Below are 22,580 nucleotides of genomic sequence, written 5' to 3' on the forward strand. Positions count from 1 at the left end.
GGAGAAGGGGGTAGTGTAAGGGGCAGGCTTTCAGGGTATACCCTTTGGTTGGTTGATGATGCATGGAGGGGATTGTAACCATGGCAATGAAACAATATAAGATAGAATGAATGTAAAACTAATGTTCTCCCATGTAAATTATCATATAATTCACAAGAAAACATTAAAAAAAAAAAAGATTATGGCGACCATTTTCTGGGATGCTTAAGGAGCAATAATGATATATTTTCTCAAAAGGCACAGAGCTAATTAGGAAGGAGTTTTAAGAAAATTGAAAACTGCATAAGATAGATAAAGGCCAGAAAAATGGATCTTAGAATTTTTTCATCATTATGATACAACTCATTCTTTGAGAGTAGCAAGGCGATTATCTTTTGTGAAATTAAGTGGAAAACTTTACCCCATCCACCCTACAATCATGATCTTGCTCCTTCAGACTTGTTTTCATTCCCAAATGCAAGAGAATGTAAAAGGAATATTGTGAGTTCTTTGTTATTCTTGTCAAGTGCTGTTGAGTTGGTTCTGACTCATAGTAACCCTTATGAGGTACCCAAGCAGCAACTAGTGAGTTTGAACTGCTGACTTTCTGGTTCACAGTCCAGTGCTGATCCTATGTCAAGAATGCTATGGGGTGCTAAAATTGATATTTGATGTAGTATAAATCAAAGAGTAAAGAATTATTCAAGGAAGTTTTAGGAAGATGGAAATACTACCTTCATAATTATATAGACCTAGATGGAAGAGTTCTTGTGTGGCACTGTAGTATAAGCACTGGACGAAACACAAGGTGGGAGGATCAACTCACCAGTTGTTCCTCAGAACCCATATACAGGGTTTGTCAGAACCGACTCTGCAGCACATCACCACCACTGTTGTTGTTATGAGCCATCAAGTCATAGCAACCCTGTATAGGGTTTCTGAGGAGCAGCTGTTGAGGTTGAACTGCTGACCATGCAATTCAAAGTGACCTTGCAGTCCAGCATGTAAATCCACAGCACCACACAAGGACTCTATCACCACCACCACTATCACCATGCAAATAGGGTATACAGAACTCTAATGCCAGAATTGGTTAATTTTGTCATCCTACTAGGTTAAAAACGAGTCATCTCAAAAGCAGTAACAAATGATCACAGGACCATCAAGAATGAATAACTATGAGCAGACCTTCAGATCCCTATCTGGGCAAGTAGGGCAACATAGATTGTGGCATGGAGATACAGAGCAGCTCACACGAAGAAATAAGAGAGAATGGCTCAAACAAATGACCAAAATGCAAAGCCAAAAGATGTTTCTGCAGAAGATAAAATAATAGAGCTAACTGAAAAAGAATCCAAAAGAATGATAATGAGGTACCTTCAATGGATAGATAGAAAGATCGAGAAAAGCAAGGAGACCACAATAACAACTTTAGAAGAACTCAGAAAAATAGTTCAAGAACAAACAGATAAAATAAATGCAAATTTTGAAACAATGCAAATTCAATTAGAAATCTGGAAGATTAATACAAAGATCTTAGAAATGAACAATACATTGAAAGAGCAAAGTAGTAGACATGAAGTAATGCAAGCCTGAATTAATGTGTTTGAATATAAATCTCTCAATCCTAGCATGCTAGAAGAACAATACTACCGTTGCCAAATTTGGGACTTACTTCTCTCGCACTGCTACAACAGAAAAACCACAAGGGGCTAGCTTTAATGAGCAGAAATGTATTCTCTAACAGTTTGTGAGGCTTGAGGCAGCAGATCTGGGGAAGGTTCTTTCTCTGGCAGCTTTGGGGAAAAGCTGTACTGAACTTCTGTTCCTCAATTCCTTGGCAATCTTCCATCTATCTTCCCCGTCTGTATGTCCTCACTTAATCTGCTCCTTTATGCCTTAAACGTGATTGATTAAAGACACGCCATGGTATGTTTAATCGCCTCATATTCAGGGGAAAAGTGGACAATGAATAAAGAAGACTGGAGAAGAACTGATGCGTAACCGTGAACTTGTTACCCTCTTGGTGAATAATACTGAATATGCCATGGACTGCCAGGAGAATACAACCATTCATGTTGGAAGAAGTACAGCCAAAAGGCTCCTTAGAAGCCAGATGATGAGACTTTGTCTCACATACTTTGAACATATTATTTGGAGGGACCAATTCCTGGAGAAGGTCATCATCTTGGTAAAGTGGAGGATCAATAAAAAAGAGGATTGTTCTCAATGAGATTTACCCAGTGGCAGAAACAATGGTCTCACACCTAACAGTGATTGTGAGGATGGTGCAGCACTGGGTAGCATTTTGTTCTGTTGTACAAAGAGTTGTTATAAGTCAGCACTGACTCAAAGGCACCTACCAACAAGTGAGTCTAGAGAAATAAAGATTCCAAGGTCAGACTAGAACTATGTGAGTAGAGTGAATTATGATTTATATAGGGACGTTATTCTGACACTGTTTCTATGGCAATGTTGATAACATGGTGTATAAGGATCTTTGGACATTCTTTCTTCTTTGGAACATTTTTATTCCTTTGTGGACGTGTTATCCTGATTTTAAAATTATATACTAAATTAACTTCAGTCAATAACAAAAAAACCAAACAAACAAAAAAAAAAAGATAGAAGAAATACACAGAGTCACTCTACCAAAAGGAAATAGTTGATGTTCCATCATTTCAAGAGGTAGCATATGATCAAGAGGAAGTCCAAGGTACATTGAAGGAATTGGCAAACAACGAGGCACCAGGAATTGATGGAATAAAATTTGAAATATTTCAAGAAAGTGAGGTGGCGCTGGAGGCACTCACTCATCTCTGCCAAGAAATTTGGAAAACAACTCTCTGGCCAACTGATTGGAATAGATCCATATTTGTGCCATGTGAATAAAGTTTTACTAAAGGTAATACAGAAATGGCTGTAAGGATACATTGACAGAGAACTTCTAGAAGTTCAAGCCAGATTCAAAAGAGAATGTGGAACGAGGGATATCATTGCTGATGTTCAATGGATCTTGGCTGAAAGCAGAGAATACCAGAAAGATGTTTGCCTGTTGGCATTTGATTGTGTGTATCATGACAAGCTGTAGACAACATTGCGAAGTATAAGTATTGCGTAACACTTAATTCTTCTCATGAGGAATCTGTACCTGGACCCATAGACAGTTGTTCGAACAGAACATGGGAACACTGAATGTTTTTAAATTAAGAAAGGTGTGCGACAGGGTTGTATTCTTTCACCATATTTAGTCAACCTGTATGTTGAGCAAATAATCCAAGAAGCTGGATTATGTGAAGAAAAATGTGGCATCAGGATTGGAGGAAGACCTACAACAACCTGCAATGTGCAGATGATACAACCTTGCTTTCTGAAAGTGAAAAGGACTTAAAATGCTTACTGATGAAGATCAAAGAGCACAGTCTTCAGAATGGATTACATCTCAATGTAAAGAAAACAAAAATCCTCACCACTGGACCAATAAACAACATTCTCATCAATGGAGAAAAGATTGAAGCTGTCAAGGACTTCATTTTTCTTTGATCAACCATCAACACTCATGGAAGCAGCAGTCAAGAAGTCAAACTACATATTGCATAGGGCAAATCTGCTGCACAAGACCTTTTTAAAGTGTTGAAGAGCAAAGATGTCAGCTTGAGGACTAAGGTGTGCCTGACACAAGCCATGGTATTTTCAATAACCTCATATGCGTGAATAAGGAAGACTGTAGAAGAATTGACGCATTTGAGTTATGGTGTTGGAGGAGAATATTGAAAGTCCCATGGGCTGCCAGAGTGTTCCTTGGGGGCCTAGATGGCTAAACTTTGTCTCGTACTTCAAACATATAGTCTGGAGGGATCAGTCACTGGAGAAGGATATCATGTTTAGTAAGATAGAGGGTCAGCAAAAAAGAGGAAGACCCCCCGCAAGATGGATTGGCCAAGTGGCAGCATGAATTGGCTCAAGCGAGACAACAATTATGAGGTTGGCCCAGGACTGGCAGTGTTTCATTCTGTTATGCATAGGGTCAGTATGAGTAGATACCAACTCAATGGCACCTAACAACAACAATGAATGAAACACTTTGTCTCATTCAAGTATTTTGAAGTACAACAGATCAAGACAGTTTAAATATTTGGGATTTGAAATAAGTTGTAGCTAAACATATTTCTATGTCTTTACGGGAGCAGAAAATCCTCATCTTTCTCTTGCAGAACTGGTAGTTTCGAACTGCTGACCATGAGGTTAGCAGGCCAACTCATAACCACTACACTACCAGAGCTCCTTACAGAACAAGCACTGATTGGCTATTTGAGACCACCAGCCACTCCATGGGAGAAAGTTTGGATTTCCACTCTCCCACCTAAGATTTAGAAACCCTAGTCGATGACTGTTAACCACAGGAAGAAGCCCATTTCTTAATAAAAAATGCCTAAATATGTCAGTCCACCTTACCCTGCACTTTAGTAAATATTCACTTACCCACAGAATCTATTTGTCAAAAGTAAAATCAAGCTGATTCTGACTCACAGTGAGTCAATGTAGTTTCCAAGAGTGTCTGGTGGATTTGAACTGCTGACCTTGCAGTTAACAATCCAGTTCCTATCCTACAACACCATACCTGGGTTCAGTGATTAGTACAATCAAGAAATGGATAAAAATCAGGTACTATGCTGGTGGAGCAGTGGTTGAGTGTGTAGCTGCTAATCAAAAGGTTGGCCTTGGGTGCTCCATGGGAGAAAGATATAGAACGATGTTAACAGATTTACAGCCTTGTGTGCCATATGAGAGAGTTCTACTTTGTGGTATAGTGTCACTGAGTCAGAATCGACTCTGTGGAAATGTTCTTTTTCTGCTGTATTATTTTGGTACTTTGTGACATGGGAGTAGTGTGTTCCTTAATATGACAACAGTAAATTTCACAAATTTCAGATTCTTCCTTTCTAACTGATACTCTACTCTTTAAAAATTAAAATTAACTTTATCACTCTGGGCAACTAGGGTATTACAGCTCTGACCCACTTACCAGAATGTGGCAGGCAAAAGGTAGTCTTTTATTGTCTTTTCCCTCCCACTTATATACAAATGGGATACTGTGGTATTAGAGGTCTCTTTGAAGCAAAAAACAAGAATGAAGTTACACTGAGCCTTTCTCAGTCTCTTCTTACATTTAATTGATCAAAGAAGACCCTTTATGTTCTTTCTTGTGTCTTGTCATTTATTTTCTCTCCAGAATCTTGTGCAGGAATGTAGGATATTGTCAGACAAATTTTAAATTTCAATGTCTTCCTTGAGTTGGTTTGAGATGTACTTCTATTTCATAATCAGTTTGCACTATTGAAGTAGCTAAGTATGCAAATAGTTAACCCACACTACTGCTAATTGGAAGTTTGGAGGTTCAAATTTACCTAGAGGCATCTTGGGGAAAAGGCTTATTGATCTCTTTCTGAAAAAAAATATGGTAATTTAAACTCTTATCAAGCATAGTCAGGCATAATAGGAGTCCTTTTGTGGCACTGTAGGATAAGCTTTATTTGAATTGCAAGGTCAACGGTTCAAACACACTGTCAGCCCCTCAGAAACCCTCTGCAGGGTTGCTATGACACAAATGTGTCAACAACCGCAACAATCAAACATAGTTGTACCCTGACACCAGTGTGGTTGCTATGAGTCAAGGACAACTATTTACCTTTTGTACTACTAGATGTTTGTATACCAGCCCCTACCAGATGTTTGAAGAGACTGTTTTGTCTTCCACTAAAAATTTGGAGATATGCAACAATAGCTGTGTGATATCTTCTTCACAAATTCCAATGCATAGCTAAAACATGCAGTGAAACGAGATGGAGACAAGTTTACCTGGAAATATGAAATTAAGATAATGACATAGGATCATATGTAGTTAATATATATATATATAAAGTACTCCATAGTATCTGTTACAAAGGAGGTTGGCAACACATGATTATTAACAATAATAATAAGATGAGAAGTAACAGGAATTTGTTGTTGTTAAGGGCCATTGAGTCAGTTCCTACCCATAGCGACCCTGTATAGGGTTTTCGAGGAGCAGCTGGTGAGCTTGAACCACTGACCTTGCAGTTCAAATGGCTTTGTAGTCTGGCGCACTAACCCACAGTGCCATACCAGGACTCCAAATAGGAAAGGAATAGGAAAGATATTTTAAATGTTCAAGAGAATTTGGGAAGGCTGTTCAGCAGTGGTTACAGTCCAATTTCTGGAAATTTTAGAGGGATTTCATAAGTCAGAAGACTTTTGAGGTCAAGGTGTAAGTAAATGCACAGAGATACATAATTAATAATCAAGGATTCATTCAGTTTAGAATGTCTAGAGGAGGTTGTAGGCGATGGAGCTGGAAAGATGATTGATGCCAGATTATAAATGCCTTTGACTGACATGGAAAGGTACTTCGATTTTATTTCTAAGGCCATGCAACCTTTGAAAATATTTCAACTTGACTGTGAACTTTAAAGCTCCAACCAGTGTTTTAGAAAACTACTCACAGTTGTAATAGTCCAGGTAAAAAATAATGAACTTGAGGAGTGACAGAAGAATCAAAGGGGCAAGAATAAAGGGAGTTAAATAATTTAAATCTGATATATAGGTTGTTGGTGACAGCTAGATATTGCTATCCTATAATTATAATTAAGTAGAAGCATTTAGACATACATAGAATATGATTGGGATGAATTATAATAAATTGCAACTTCATATAATGTTGAATTTGTAATATTTGTATGAAATTTACTTGAACAATAACTAATATAAAGTTCTAATGAAGAAGTATGTTAAATAATATTGAGATAATGTCCATTGATTGAGTCCAGGTGTGGCGCTGTGGGTTAATGCACCAGACTGCAAAGCTATTTGAACTGCAAGGTTGGTGGTTCAAGCTTGCCAGCTGCTCCTTGGAAACCCTATACAGGGTCACTATGGGTCGGCACCGACTCAGTGGCACTTAACAACAACAACAACAATGCCCATTGATTGGGAATTAAAACTTTGGACCTTTGTGTTTATTATATATTTTTGTTTTGTTTGATCACAGTTAACCCAGTTGACATGTGTTTTTTCAATATCTAAATATTAGACATTTATATTTTTTTACATTTATTTTTCATATGATGTCATATTCTGATAAATTATACTCATATTTCATGCACAGAGCCTGGTCTTATGTTTAAATATTAACACACCTCTTATAACATTTACAAATTTATGCAAATTCAGTATAGGTATTCTGTAATCTTTGGGGTACATAACCACTCAGTCATTACACAGTTAAAGATTTCAAATTGTTCAGTATTTCAAAAGCAATCATGAACACTGTGCTCTTGAGAAACATTTGAGGTGTGTGGAGATTTAGTTTTTTAAGACTGTGACTCATCCTTTGTGATGGTAAAGTAGCTATGTTTTGTCATATTGACAGGTGCATCTGTTGAGAAACGCTGGCGATGAAGTTACCATCACTGTTCAGTATCTCAGGGAAGCTCCATCATTTCTGAAGCTCCCATTAGGTAAGAAGGGGAAGAAATTCAAAGGTATTATAGAATTTCCTTCCTTGTCACATTATTTGTCCAAATAATGGGGCACAGACAGGAGTATAAATCTTTTCCTGAGCATATATTCAGGAAGAAAAAAAGATATACATAGGTACCGTAGGATTACATTCTCCTAAGACGTGTGTGGTGTGGTGTGGCGCTGTGGTTTAATGCATCAGACTGCAAAACCATTTGAACTGCAAGGTCAGTGGTTCAAGCTCACCAGTCGCTCCTCAGAAACCCCATACAGGGTCATGATGGGTCAGAACAGTCAGTCCTGATGGAAATTATTCACTATAGTACCACAAGAGCCTTATCCCTATTTCCTTTCACCAGCCTGGTCCCAACAGATTGGAAATCATTCAGTGTTGATTCTACCTTCCCCTGACCCATCTGGAACTAGGCTCCCTCTTGAAAGATTGTAAGCCAGTCACTTCCTGCCTTTATAGCGCCCCATATTTTGGGTAGCCAATGTCTAAGTTGCCCATCCCTGTCAACCCTTTGTACCGAGAGGGTGGGAGTGATCCTCGCTGTAAAGATGTATTCCTTTTTTTGAGCATCCATAAGTATAGGTAAATTTCATCAAATTGTAGCAGGTTTATACCTTTTTTTTTTTTTTCCCTTCTTCTTTTTTCTTCTAGCTGAGTTCTGATCAACCAGCCATCAAAGCCAGGTTAAGTGGGTACTATCTGCAAGTATGGGTGTTCTTGTGCATCTCACCTTACTTCATATCAGCTGTATGCTTCATTCTCCACTCTAGTACTCTGTGGCTATGTCACTGCCTCCAGGCCCAGGAGCCCCCGGGTCTTGCTATACTGCTGGCCATCCAGGTCTCCACCCGGGTTAACAGGGGTCTTTTGAATGTGGTTGGGCTTAGCTCACAATTTCATTGCTGTTTTTCCCCCACTTCCCCTTATCGGTGATCAACATGGTCACCAGCCTGACCACATGCCTGCTCATGTATTCCCCTTGAGGCTTAGTCTTGGAAGGGCGTTTGCTCTGAGGGGTCCTGACCACTTGTCTTGATGGCTCCCAGGGGAACAGCTTACTTGTTCCTGTAGTAATCAATCAGACTTCCATTATTTTTTTCAGATTTTTCCTGCTAGTCTTTCTTTCACGAAGTATCTTCTGTTCTTCTAGCCACTCCAGGCTGGTCTACTAGTCCTTTCCAGTGGAAATTTCCTACCTCAGTAAGTTCTGGATGGAGTTCTGGATTCCACTTATGGTCTTGTGCAATGTAAAGGCTCCACAGGAAGCCTCTTTCACTGGGTAACTTCTAGCCCCCTTTAAGGTATTCCAATCAGTTATAGGCATCATCAGACTGCCTTTTGTTGATTAACTAATGGTATAATGCTATAGGATCAGCACTGGACTTTGAACCACGAGGTCAACAGTTCAAACCCACCAGCTGCTCTTCACTATGAGTTGGAACTGACTCAGTGGCACTAAATAACAACAATAACATGCTTACTCCTCAAGGTGATTTAATTATGATTACATACATATATACATAAACATATGACATATTTAAAGACAAAGCTTTTTATTTATAACATGCGAGAGAATGAAAACTATACTATGAAGTGCTTACCATATTTTGATGCAGAACTTGAAATTCTCTGTTGAACTTGATTTGTGATCCAGTTTTAAAGATATGGAGTCCAAATATATTAAAACATTTTAATGAATAGTGATGATTACTTAGAATAATTTTATTAGCAGCCATACATATTTTTCCATTATCAGCATTCCTTTAATGTATAGTTGCATACCTACTCTGACAATTAGGAAAGAACTTTATTATAAATCACAAGATCACAGGTGACCTATTTTCTGTTGTTGACTCAAATGAGGAGTTTGACACGGACATGAGAAAGCTCCCATCTGATGTGATAAATGTTTCTCTCAAGTTTTATGACCTTCTTCTTATTCTTATTGGTTGTGATTTTATCCTCCCTTTCTACCATTATTTCTGTCATGTGACAGTGTAGCCCTCTTTCCCTGATCACCTTTGTTGCAGCTGTTGTAATTTTGTTTGTTTTCTCCTCTACTAATATGTCTATTGCAGTTAATTCCTTCAATGCCTTTAATGGACCCCTGGTATAACTCACTGTTACTGGGGTCTCTGAGAACCAAACCTGTTGATAAATTATGACTTTAGAATAGGGCTTACATTTTTTTTTTTTAAAGGTGCATTGAAGTCATAGTTCTATTTCTACTTTAAACTTTTTAAGTAAAGCCAAGAAAATCAATTTAAGTTACTTCATTTTTTCCCCATCAAAACAATATAGCTACATTATTCTTTATTCTTATGCAAATTTATATTGCTCTCATTAGTATAAAAATACATCATAAAGATGTAGCACAAGTCCTATCTTCCTCAAAAACCACTATCTCTAATAAATAGAACAATAGTGCTGGTTGATAGAGAATATCCCGAGGATTCTAGGATAAAGAGAATAAGAAATGCTGTGAATTTTTTTATGCATAAAAGTATTCCCAAAGCACCAGTATTTAGGAAATAGTAGAAATAAGTCCAGAATGCAAGTGAAAAGACATAATATGTATTGAACTGTTATAAATCCCATGGGAATTTGAGAAATGTTGATGTTAATCCAGAAGGGAGTGAGATGTATCTTGCTAGGGAGGCAAGAGTAGAATCAGAGGGATGTATAAAAAATGAAAGAAATAAAACTGTACATTGACTGGAGTTTTATGTATATCAGAATATACACAGTTAATCAGTGAATTCAAATAAATGGAAGTATGTGAGAGGACTTGGAGATGAGAACAATCCCAGTATTCAAGTATTTGGTAACATTAAAGAATTTAAAAGATGAAAATAAGGTATTTTGCATATATATGTGCCTATATGTATGTATGCACAAGGAGCTCTGGTAGCGTAGTGGTTATGAATTGGGCTGCGAGTCACAAGGTCAGCAGTTCGAAACTACCAGCAGTTCCACGGGAAAAAGATGATGGAGTCTGCTCCCATAAAGATTTACAGCCTTGGAAACCCTGTGTAGGGTCGCTGTGAGTCGGAACCGACTCCATGGTACACAACAACAACAACATATGTATGCACATTGTTGTCAGGTGCCATCGAGTAGGAACCGACTCATAGCGACCCCATGCAGAGCAGAACGAAACAATGTCTGATCATGGGCAACCTCACTACCGCTGCCACACTTGACACCATCAATGATGCCACCTGGTCGATCCATCTCATTGGGGGTCTTCCTGTTTTTCTATGACCCTCCATCTTACCCAGCATGACATCCTTCTCCAGCGACTGTTTCCTCCTGACAATATGTCCAAAGTATGAGAGACGAAGTTTAGCCATCTTGGCCTCCAAGGAGCACTCTGGCTGCACTTCTTCCAAAACAGATCTATTGGTTCTTTTGTCAATCCATGGCACTTTTAGTATTCTCCTCCAACAACACAATTGAAAGGCATCAATTCTTCTACCATCTTCCTTATTCACTGTCCAGCTTTCGCATCCATATGAGGCTATTGAAAATACCAGGCTTGGGTCAGGCGCACCTTAGTCCTCAAGGTGACATCTTTGCTCTTCAACACTTTAAAAAGTTCCAGTGCAGCAGATTTGCCTAATGCAATACGTCATCTGATCTCTTGACTGCTGCTTCTGCGAATGTTGATAGTTGATCCACGAAGAATGAAGTCCTTGACAACTTCCATCTTAAATCGATCAAACATGCAATCAAGATGTATTGCTCATTACTGGTGATTGGAATGCAAAGGTTGGGAGCAAAGAAGAAGGACCAGTAGTTGGAAAATTTGGCCTTGGTGATAGAAATGATGCTGGAGAAAGAATGATAGATTTCTGCAAAACAAATGATTTGTTTATTTCAAATACCTTCTTTAGACAGCATAACCGATGACTATACACATGGACCTTGCCAGATGGAACACATAGAAATCAAATTGATGTATGAACATATGTATATATATATATGTGTATGTATATATTTGTTATTGTTAAGTTTCATAGGGTTGGGTCTAACTCATAGTGATGCTATATAGAATTTCCAAGGGGTTAGAACCACCAACCTTGTGGTTAGCAGTCCAGTGCTTATCACATGATGCCATACCAGGACTGTACCATAAGCATAGAATGTACGCAAAAAGTTTTTGGTAATTACAGTTGATTCAGTTCTGACTCATGGTGCCTCCATGTTTTCAGAGGACAGCTGCTGCATCATGTTTTCAATGCTGTCACTTTTTGGTAACTTATTACCAGGCCTGACTTCTGAAAAGTTTCTTGTTGGATTCAAACATCCAGGCTTTTGCCTTGTAGTCAAGAAATTAATTTAGCCATTTCAATCACCCAGAGATACTAATGCATATATAAGATATGAAAAGAGAGTAATGGTATATTTTCTTTTCATTTCTGAAATATAATTTCAAATTCTGCTCACATTTTTTTCTTGATCATCAATTATACCAAAACCTTAGAGACCAATGAATGGTTCTACTAAGCATATTTGATGAATTTAAATATAGAAAAATTGAAACATTGCTGATATGAAGGTTATGGAAAGTTTTTATGGGTTGGATGAGGAAATATTGTTTGTCAGTTCCATGGAGTCAGTTTTGACTCATAGCGACCCTGTACAGTGTTTCCAAGGCTTTAAATCTTTGGCTGAAGCAGAAACACTCACATTTTGGGTGAATAAATATGAGGATTCAATTAATGTTAATATAGAGAAAGCATAATCATATTACTTATGATATTTTATTTTGTGCACAATGAAGAAGGGCTAGACAATTTTTGTAGTCTCTGAATTTTCTTTTACATCTGAAAATGATCATCTCTTTTAAAAAATGGTCATAATCATACAAAATATTTTGTTTTTGTTCTGCCATACTCTTGTGTCCACTTTTATTTATTTTTTTAATAATAAGAACACTGACCACGTTTTCCAACGTTTCAAGATGGTGTTTTTAAGTAGAATTTTAAATAACTTAGTATGGAGACTTGGAATTAATCTGGTCAACTGAAAGCCAAAAGGTTGGAAATTTGAATACACCCTAGTGGTCTAGCTCCAAATTTCAGTCAATGAAAACCCTATGAATCCCAGACAACATTTTGTTTTATTGTGCATGGGGTGACCCTGAATTTGGAGTCAACTTGAACACAGCTAACAACCATAGCAATCATAGTAAATGTCAAATGGTGATTTTCATTTCACCTTATTTTACAGTGTATAAACACAAGGGTGCCTTCAAAAGTTCTTAGAAAATTTGTTTCCATGAACTTTTTTGAAGCCACTTTATATGAGGGGGAAATTTATGGCATTTGGCTTCCAGGTTCTATTACTCTATTAATCTATCCATCTATTTATCCATTTTGTATATATCAGTGTGCATAGATAAAAATCTATATATAATGTTTTACGGAAAAGGATACGATGTGGAAAATGGGAACTGTGCTCACAGAAACGCTGATATCAGGGGCCATTTCTGATTTCTCTATGACTAAGGCACCTTTCATTGGAAAAGTGCAATCATTGCTAAGGTTCCTAGACTAACTTTCACTAATGTTACTGAGGCTGCAGAATTTTAAACACACACACATTTTAAAACAGTATTAGAGGGAACAAATACTCTACACTGAAGGCTTTAAACAGTGAGCATTAGCCAGAGCTTCCACCAGATTGGAGTTGTTATTTTCTTCTGTCAATGGAAAAACTTGTGAAATATTAGAGCCTCAGGCCAGTGGTGCTGTTTGCTCTATTTGGTAAGAGATGTATCATAACTTGCTATTCATGGACTCTGGTTATAATCTGTACACTCACGGGTTATGTCTGTTGCCGGTGACCTAGTAACTTCTATTAACTTTATTGCTGATGTCCTATGCAGGGTTTTGCTAACTCTTGCTGTATCTGCATTGACAAGGTCAGCTGAGCAAGTAGGTCAGCAATTCTTTAAAGGTATACACAGTACTAAAGGAAGAGGAAATTTAGCAATACTATTACATTTGAATCACATGAAAAACTTCAATCTCAGACTTCATATTTGGCATGGATGTTGAGTTCTCTATTATTTCAATAAATGACAATACTCCCTTTATTCTGTTCTTTATAAACTGAAACTGTTAAATTATTAGTATCCATAAAATTTTAAACATAGTATCCATAAATTCAGGTAAACTACATCTTTTGGTGCATTCACACCATCAAAAAAAAAAAAAATTTTTTTCCTAAGGGATCTCCACGTATTGCAATGAGCAACAGCAAGTAACAGGATAGGAAAATATCAAAACAGATTTATAAGGAAAATGACTAGTTTCAATACTTTAAAAAATTCTTTCAAAGAAAAGATAAGGTTGATTCAGTTAAGATTTTTTTTTGTTTCTTTAAAAAATAAATTCATAATCTGATTTCTGTTTTTTAAAAATATAGTTTCTATCACCTAAAATTTGTCATGTTAAAATGTACTTTTCAGTGATTTTAATATAATCAGCATGTTGTACAACCATCACTTTTATCTAGTTCCAAAACATTTCCATCACCTCAAAAAGAACTCTATATGTGTTAGCAGTCCAAATTTTCCTGTTTCTCCCATTCCCTGATAATCATTAGTTGAATTTCAGGCCTTGTCAATAATGCATATTTTATATAAATGAAGCCATTTAATTTGTGGCTCTTTGAGTCTGCCTTCTCTGCTTACCATCTTATAAATTCTATGCTATTAAATGTGGCATTTCCTATAATGGCTGTATATTCCATTGTACGCATATATCATATTGTGCTTACCCATTCATCATCTGAAAGGCATGTTTCCATTTTTTCCTGTTCCTGGGTTACACACATGACCTGTAATTGTTGTAAGTGTTATTGAGTTTGTTCAGGCTCATGGTGACCTTGTTTATGGTTTTAATGTTACAGCAACATTGGTGGGTTTTAACAGTCCAGTAAGAAAACATTTTCTCCCCCAGTGCTACACTGAACATTGATTAATGCATATCTGTTTGCATTAGTTTAGTTTTATACCTAGGTATGGAATTGCTGGGTGGTGTAATACTTATTAAGATGCTCTGGTAGCATAGTGGTTATGAATCAGGCTGCTAATCTCAAGGTCGGCAGTTCGAAACTACCAGTGGCTCTGCGGGAGAAAGATGAGGTGGTCTGCTCCCATAAAGATTTACAGCCTTGGGAACCCTGTGTAGGCTCACTGTGAGTCGGAACCGACCCCACGGTACTTAACAACAACAACAATAATACTTATTAAGGAGCTCTGGTAGCATAGTGGTTACGAATTGGGCTGTGAACCTCAAGGTCAGCAGTTCGAAACTACCAGCTGTTCTGCAGGAGAAAGATGAGGCTTTCTGCTCCCATAAAGATTTAAAGTCTTGGAAACCCTGTACAGGGTCGCTATGAGTCGGAACCGACTCCATGGCACATAACCACCACCACCACCATAATACTTTTTGGGAGCTCTGGTAGTGTAGAGGTTTCAAATTGGCTGCTAACCTCAGGGTCGACAATTCGAAACTACCAGCTGTTCTTTGGGAGAAAGATGAGGCTTTTTGCTCCCGTAAAGATTTTCAGTCTTGGAAACCCTGTGCAGAGTCACTATGAGTCGAAACTGACTTCATGGCACATAACAACAACAATAACAAATGATAATTATGTGGGGTTTTTTTGTTTTTGTTTTTTTGAGGAGCTGCCAAACTGTTTTCCACAGAAGCTATACCATTTTACATTCCCACTAGCAAGGTTTGAAGATAGTCAATGTAATTTTGATAGAATAAAGTTCATTTTTTAGGTTAGTTGTCTTCAAAATTATTGATTATGCTCATTAATTTCTAATATGTTTTGTTTATCTTGACACCAATTAAGTCCATTTTTATCATTAATGATGGTTGATACTGATCATTGTTATACATAATGGATTTTGCTGATGATAAACAGAAGAAGTATTAGAAATATTAATCTATGTCTTTTATACATAGATGAAAGCAATACTCATGGGTTAGGAATAAATTCATAGAAATCTAAAGATTACAAATGGTCATCAAATTAAAATTGATTTACCTGTTTATTTATGTATTCATCCAGTCATCTGTTTGTTTGGTACTATTAGTCATGCATCACTTAAAGCTATTTGTGGCACTGTGCATTTCTACAAAGTGCAGATTTTTTGGAAGATTTAAAATCTGTCTCAAATAACTAAGCTAGTAATAAAGATAAAACAAAATACATGTGGAAAGGACTGCAAATAGATAATTTAGTACAATGCTCTGGTAGCATAGTGGTTACGAATTGGGCTGCGAACCTCAAGGTCAACAGTTTGAAACTAACAGCTGTTCTGAGGGAGAAAGATGAGGCTTTCTGCTCCCGTAAAGATTTACAGCCTCAGAAACCCTGTACAGGGTCTTTATGAGTTGGAACTGACTCCAAGGCACATAACAACAACAGCATGTGTTGTACATTGTTGTTGAGGTTAAGTGCCTTTTAGTCAGCTCTGACTCATAGAGACTCTGTACAGTGTTTCTGAGGAGCAACTGGTGAGTTTGAACCGCCTACCTTGCAGTTCAAATCAACCTTGCTGTGTAGGGCTTATCCTGTAGTACCACATCAGGACTCCATATGATATATGTATAAATGGTAAAACGCAGAGTCAGGGTTGCTTTTCCAAAAGCAGTACTGGAAATAATGGAAAGTAATAGAAGCTGGTCTTAGTGCTTAAGAGAGAAATAAGTAGATAGTATGTTTATAATACTAAGTACAAAAGAAAAGCAAACATATAGAATATTTGGTTATCAAATGGATTTGAGACTTGTCGTTTACACAAAAGGTCTCTAGATAATACTAACCTAAAGGTTGGCAGTTCAAACCCATACAGTGGCACCATGGAGAAAAGTCTGGATATCTGCTTTTGTAAAGATTGTAGCCAAGAAATCCCTCTGGAGCAGTTCCACTCTGTAATACACTGAGTCTCTTTAAGTTGGAATTGGTTTTGCTTTTTTGTTGTTGCTTAAACAACGCTAAACTATTCTCTTTTCTCCCAGAGTTGTCTTTCAATATTAATTTGTAATATAAATACTATATTAAGTATTAAATAATCATGAAATCCTATTCAACATCATATACATTGAAAAGAAAGTGAAAACAGATGATTGTATTAACCTGCTCAAACTTGCAAATGGAACAGATGGGATTGTATGTAAGAAGTCTGGTTACAGAGCCATCTCCTCTAATCACCAGACCCAACTGTATTACCATTTACATTAGGAAATGCTGATGGTGATGGTAAGACTTTGCATCTGTGATGTCATTTGAACGTCACTTTAATACTATGAAATAGATTGAGACAGTCAAGGAACAAATGCATGAGACTCTTATCAATTAAACTTTTATTTGTACTGCATATGTTTCTTTCCTTCTTAGGGATAGAAGGTCAACCATTCCAGTTCTGCCAGCCGTATCTCACACTCATAAATGATGATACATTCTGTTATTCACACTACTCTGAAGATTTCCTTCCTCTCTTCAAGAATCAGATGATCTATAGTATGACCTCAGTTCCCTGCCCACCCCTCACCCCCCCCCCCAGGCCCTTTGGGATGTACATGATTCATTCTTAAGATAGTGTGCTTAAATGTCTTCTTTTTCTCTTGTCATGGACAAGATGGCAATTTTCAAATATATGTCTTTCTTTGACATTACTAGAAAAACTAATGAATGCAACATTAATCACATATACAAGCAACCTCTTCTAGCTCCCTCCTCAAAAATTTAAGGTGTGGAGTAATAAAAGAATATAGCTTTTCCCCTTGAAGTTCTCTTCAGATGGTGGTAATAACACGAAAGTATTATGTCTTATCTTGACAAGTCATTGTATATATGATTCGCGATTTTGATCTGACTTTATATAAACTCTGGTTGTAATATCTAATATATTTGTACAGTTCCTACTTTATCAGCACTGTTAGGTGTTTTGAATGTGAAACTATCAACAATATATTTCAAAAAATCTTTTCATTATTTGATATTATCACCTCTTTTTTGAAGAGATAAGTAAGATCACAAAACATAGCTTGCAAAATATTCCACTAATTTTCCTTATCTATGAAATGGTGATAATAATAAATAACACTTACTTCACAGGTATATATTTTTCTAGAGGTAAATAAAGTAGAATGTACAAGGCTTTTAGTTTGGTATAAGGCTTTTAGATGCTTTTGATATGATTAATGCATGTTCATCTTTCTAAACTTGCACTTTATATACTTTATTTATAGCAATTATCTGCATGGATAAGAAAACCAAATGCCCTCTGGAGCCAGACAGGCAACATAAATGACCATAGGAGATTTAATATAAAATGATAAATAGGATTAGGGTGTGCAAACTAGAAAACAGAAATCTTTCCTGAAGAATTCAGTCATCCTTCACTTCCAGCAACCTTTTTGTTGTTCTTTGCTAATCATATAGGAATTTTAATTTGGGAGTGTCATACTGCCTTATGTACAAAGAAAAGTTGGATTCTGTATTTCTAAGTGAAATGTCTTAGTTTTTAGTAGAGGAAAAAAACAAGTTTTCAGGTCACACTTAATTTGCCCTGCCATCTAAGAACTGATGCCTAATATTATTTTTCCCCAACTGATGATTGCTTAAGGGTTAAAGTTGCTTTGAAGTTCTCAAACTAAGATTAATGAAACCAGGAGAGAGAGGGGAAAAAAAAAAAGCAAAAGAAACAAAAAACCATGACCCTGTGCCCTAGTTAAGCTATTAAGATTGCACTGGGTTACACACATGACCTATAATTGTTGTAAATGTTATTGAGTTTGTTCAGGCTCATGGTGACCTTGTTTATGGTTTTAATGTTACAACAACATTGGTGGGTTTTAACAGTCCAGTGATGATCCTAAAGAATCTCACCAAGGCTCCACACATGACCTAGTGATGGTGGTGGTAGTGGTAGTGGTGGCTATGTGCCATGGAATCTGTTCGGATTCAGAGCAAACCTGTATATAGGGTTTCCAAGTCTGTAAATCTTTATAGGAGCAGAAAGCCTTTTCTTTCTCCCTTGGAGCAGCTCGTAGATTTGAACTGCTGACATATGACCTAGAAAGGGTCAACAAGAGGCCCACCCTGTCCACCATAGTGATAATAAGGGGATACACCATTCATTTTTGTCTGATATTATTAATTGGGTCAAAAGCAGTAGTTAGTTACTGGAACTAGTTATTCTTATATATCATTTTCAAGGGAAAAACCAAATAAAGAAACACTTTTTTAGTCAGGGCTATATTTTAGTCAAAGGAGCTCTGGTAGCGTAGTGGTTACGAACCAGGCTGAGAACCTTAAGGTCAGCAGTTTGAAACTACCAGCCACTCTGCGGGGGTAAATATGAGGCTTTCTTCTCCCGTAAAGATTTACAGCCTCGGAAACCCTGTACAGGGTTGCTATGGGTCAGAACCAACTCGACAGCACTTAACAACAACATATTTTAATCAGGGCTGTTGTGCATAGGGTCGCTATGAGTCCATACCGACTCTATGGCACCTATCAACACCAACAAAATATTTGATGATTGTGTCTTTGCAATTAAAAGATAGCCACAACTGTCTCTATGGCCCTTGACAATTTCTGGTGTCTTGTGCACATAACAACAACGTGTTGTTGTTAGTTGTCTTAAATTCTGACTCATGGACACCTCTTGCACCTTTTAAAACTAGTAAAATCAGTTGGAACATTCCAGTATTTACATGCTTTCCATCCTTTCCAGTTCAAACAATACAGTAAGAGAGGGACTTGTTTTTTAAAACCTTACTGTTAAGTAGTCCTGATGTGGCGCTGTGGATTAATGTGCTGGATTGCGATGTAGGTTTCAACTGCAAGGTCGGCAGTTCAAACTCACCAGCTGTTCCTCAGAAACCCTATCCAGGGTCACTATGGGTTGGAACTGACTAAAAGGCCCTTAATAACAACAAGGAGCATGCTGACTGTACCTCTTCCAAAACAGCTTTGTTTGTTCTTCTTTCTTCTCCAAAACCAAAACTCAAATGCATCAATTTTTCAATGGTCTTCCTACGTAACAGTCCAAGTTCTACATTGCATATAAGATCATACCATAGTTTGGTTTTGACACAGTTTAGTCCTCAAACTGATATGTTTGTTCTTGAACACTTTAAGGAGGTCTTTTTCAGCAGATTTGTTAAATCAATAAATCATTAGATTTTTCACTGCTGATTCCATGAGTGTTAATTGTGGATATCATGATGTTCTTTATTGCTCCAGTTGCATTTTTGTTTTCTTTACATTGAGGTGAAATCCATACTGAAGGCTGTAGTCTTTGATCTCCATTAGTAAGTATTTTATAGGTTGTGAATGAGACTTCCTCTGCTCATGATGCCTTTTCTTCATATAATCCAGCTTCTTGGATTATTTGCTCAGTGTACATAATGAGTAAGTATGCTAAATGAATACAGCCCTGGCACAAACCTTTATTGATATTAAACCATTCAGTATCCCTTTGTACTATTCAAACTATTGCCTCTTTGGCTGTGTACAGGCTCTTCATGAGCACAATCAAGTGTTCAAAAATGTCCATTCTTCTCAATCTTATCCATAGCTCATCATGATCCATACAGTGAAAAGTCTTTGAATAATCAGTAAAGTGCAAATAGACATCTTTCTGGTACTTTCTGCTTTCAGTCGAGGTTATGAAGATACAACCTTGTTTGCAAAAAGCAAATAGGATTTAAATATTTACTGATGAAGATCAAAGACCACAACCTTGCATATGAGTTGTATTTCAACATAAAAAAGCAAAAATCCTCACAACTGGACCAATAAATAACATTAATATAAATAGAGAAAAGATAGAAGTTGCCAAAGACTTCATTTTGCTTAGACCAATCATCAATACTCATGAAAGCAGTAGTCAAGAAATCAAAAGATGTATTGCATTAAGCAAATCTGCTTCACAAGACCTCTTTTAGTGTTGAAGAGCAAAGATGTAAGTATGAGAACAAAGATGAACCTGGTCCAAGCCATGGTATTTTCAATAACCTCATATGCATGCGAAAGTTAGAAGTAAGTAAGGAAGATTATAGAAGAATTGATGCATTTGAGCTATGGTGTTGGAAGAAAATATTAAAATTGTCATTGGCTGCCAAAAGAACAAACCAATCTGTGTTGGAAGCAATATAGCCAGAATGTTTCCTGGAAGCCAGAATGGCCAGACTTCATCTTTCATGCTTCAGACATATTGTCAGGAGGGACTAGTCCCTGGAGAAAGATACCATGTTTATCAAAGTGGAGCGCCAGAGAAAAAGAGGAAGACCCCCAATGAGGTGGATTGGCACAGTGGCAGCAGCAATGGGCTCAATAGCAATGGATCTGAGGTTGACACAGAACAGGGCAGTGTTTTATTCTATTGTGCAAAGGGTCACTATGAGTCAGTACCAATTCAATGGCACCTAACAATAACACCAACAACAATCATGGAAGAACCAATTAAGAAATCAAACAACATATTAGATTAGGAAAATCTGCTGCATAAGAGCTCATTAAAGTGTTGACTTAAGCCAGAGTATGTTCGATAACCTCATATGCATACAAACATTGGACAGTGAATAAGAAAGACCGTAGAAGAACGAGGGCATTTGGTGTTGGATGAGAATTTTGAAAGTACCGTGGACTGACAAAAGCACAAAGTAATCTGTGTTGGAAGAAGTACAACTAGAATGCTTCCTGGAAGTCAGGATGGCCAGACTTCATCACTTATATTTTGGACATATTGTCAGGAAGGATGAGCCCCTGGAGAAGGATATCATGTTTGGGGAAATGGAGGGTTGAAGATAAGAGGAAGACCCCCAACTCGATGGATTCTCACAGTGGCAGCAATGACGGGCTCAAATGTAGCAATGATTGTGAGGTGGGCACAAGTCTGGGTAGTGTTTTGTTCTGTTGGTCACAGGGTTGATGTGAGTCAGTACCACTTGATAGCACCTAGAAACAACAACAACACTGGAGAGCAAGTTTTAGAGTCTCATGTGACATCCATTTTGGTCTTTTCTTCCTTTCCTGACTTTTTAGTGACCTTTAGCTTTCTTCCCGTATGTTGTCCTTGATGTTGTCCTACAGCTCTTCTGTTCTTTGTTCATTAGTGTCTAGTGCATGAAATATGCTTTTGAGATGTTCTCTAAACCCATATGGGATATGTTTAAAGCAATATTTTGGCTCTCATTGACTTGTTTTAATTTTCTTCAGTTTCAGCCCAAACTTGCATATGAGCAATTAATGATCTGTTGCCTATTTTAAACTCATTTTATTGAGCTTTTCCACCATCTTTTCCCATTGGTGTAGTTAGTGTATTCCATATGGTGAGGTCCATGTGTATCATCACCTTTAATATTGTTTTTTAAAAAAGTATTTGTATTGAATAAGTCACTGATTATGCAAAATTTTCTTGTTCAATCGCCAGCATAATTTCTATTACCATGATAGTATTCTCCAACTGCTGATTCTTTCTCTTTGCTTCCAACCTTGAGGAAGCAGCTCTTCCCAAGTCACATTTTGAGTGCCTTACAACATGAGGGGATCATCATCCGACCTTATATCTGACAGAAATCTGGTCCTATTCATAATGTTTTCATCTTCTAGCACTATGTCTGACAATGTTCCACTGCTTTCTGTAAGGTTTGCAGTAGCTAAAAATTCCTAAGTTGTCTGCCTGTCATTCTTCCTAGTCTGTCTTAGTCTAGAAGCTCATATGAAACCTGTTTACCATAGGTGACCCTGCAGAATCTAAACTACCATGCCATAGCTTTCAGCATCACAGCACCACACAGGACACCTCAGTATAAAAAAACTTGCAGAGGAGTGGTATTTGTTAGGGGTCCTCATATTGGTACTGACTCATAGAGATTCTCTGCACAGCACAGTGAAACATTGTCAATTCCTGCTGCGCATTTACAATTGTTGCTACGTTTGAGTCCACTGTTGCTACCACTGTGGCTGTTCATCTCATTGGTAGACTTCCTGATTTCTTACTGACGCT

At 37.4% G+C, this 22,580-nt stretch overlaps 1 protein-coding gene across 1 annotated transcript in view; it reads left to right on the forward strand.

The window, feature by feature from the left end:
- SNTG2 (syntrophin, gamma 2) overlaps window positions 1-22,580 on the forward strand; it is a 624,924-nt gene that overhangs the window by 219,169 nt on the left and 383,175 nt on the right. The window contains exon 8 of the mRNA XM_006863995.1: window positions 7,430-7,517. Within this exon, the coding sequence (XP_006864057.1) occupies window positions 7,430-7,517 (88 nt within the window). The remainder of the gene's footprint in view (window positions 1-7,429; window positions 7,518-22,580) is intronic.

The sequence above is a fragment of the Chrysochloris asiatica genome, unplaced genomic scaffold (assembly GCF_000296735.1).
Source record: "Chrysochloris asiatica unplaced genomic scaffold, ChrAsi1.0 scaffold00058, whole genome shotgun sequence".
NCBI classification, from domain to species: Eukaryota; Metazoa; Chordata; class Mammalia; order Afrosoricida; family Chrysochloridae; genus Chrysochloris; species Chrysochloris asiatica.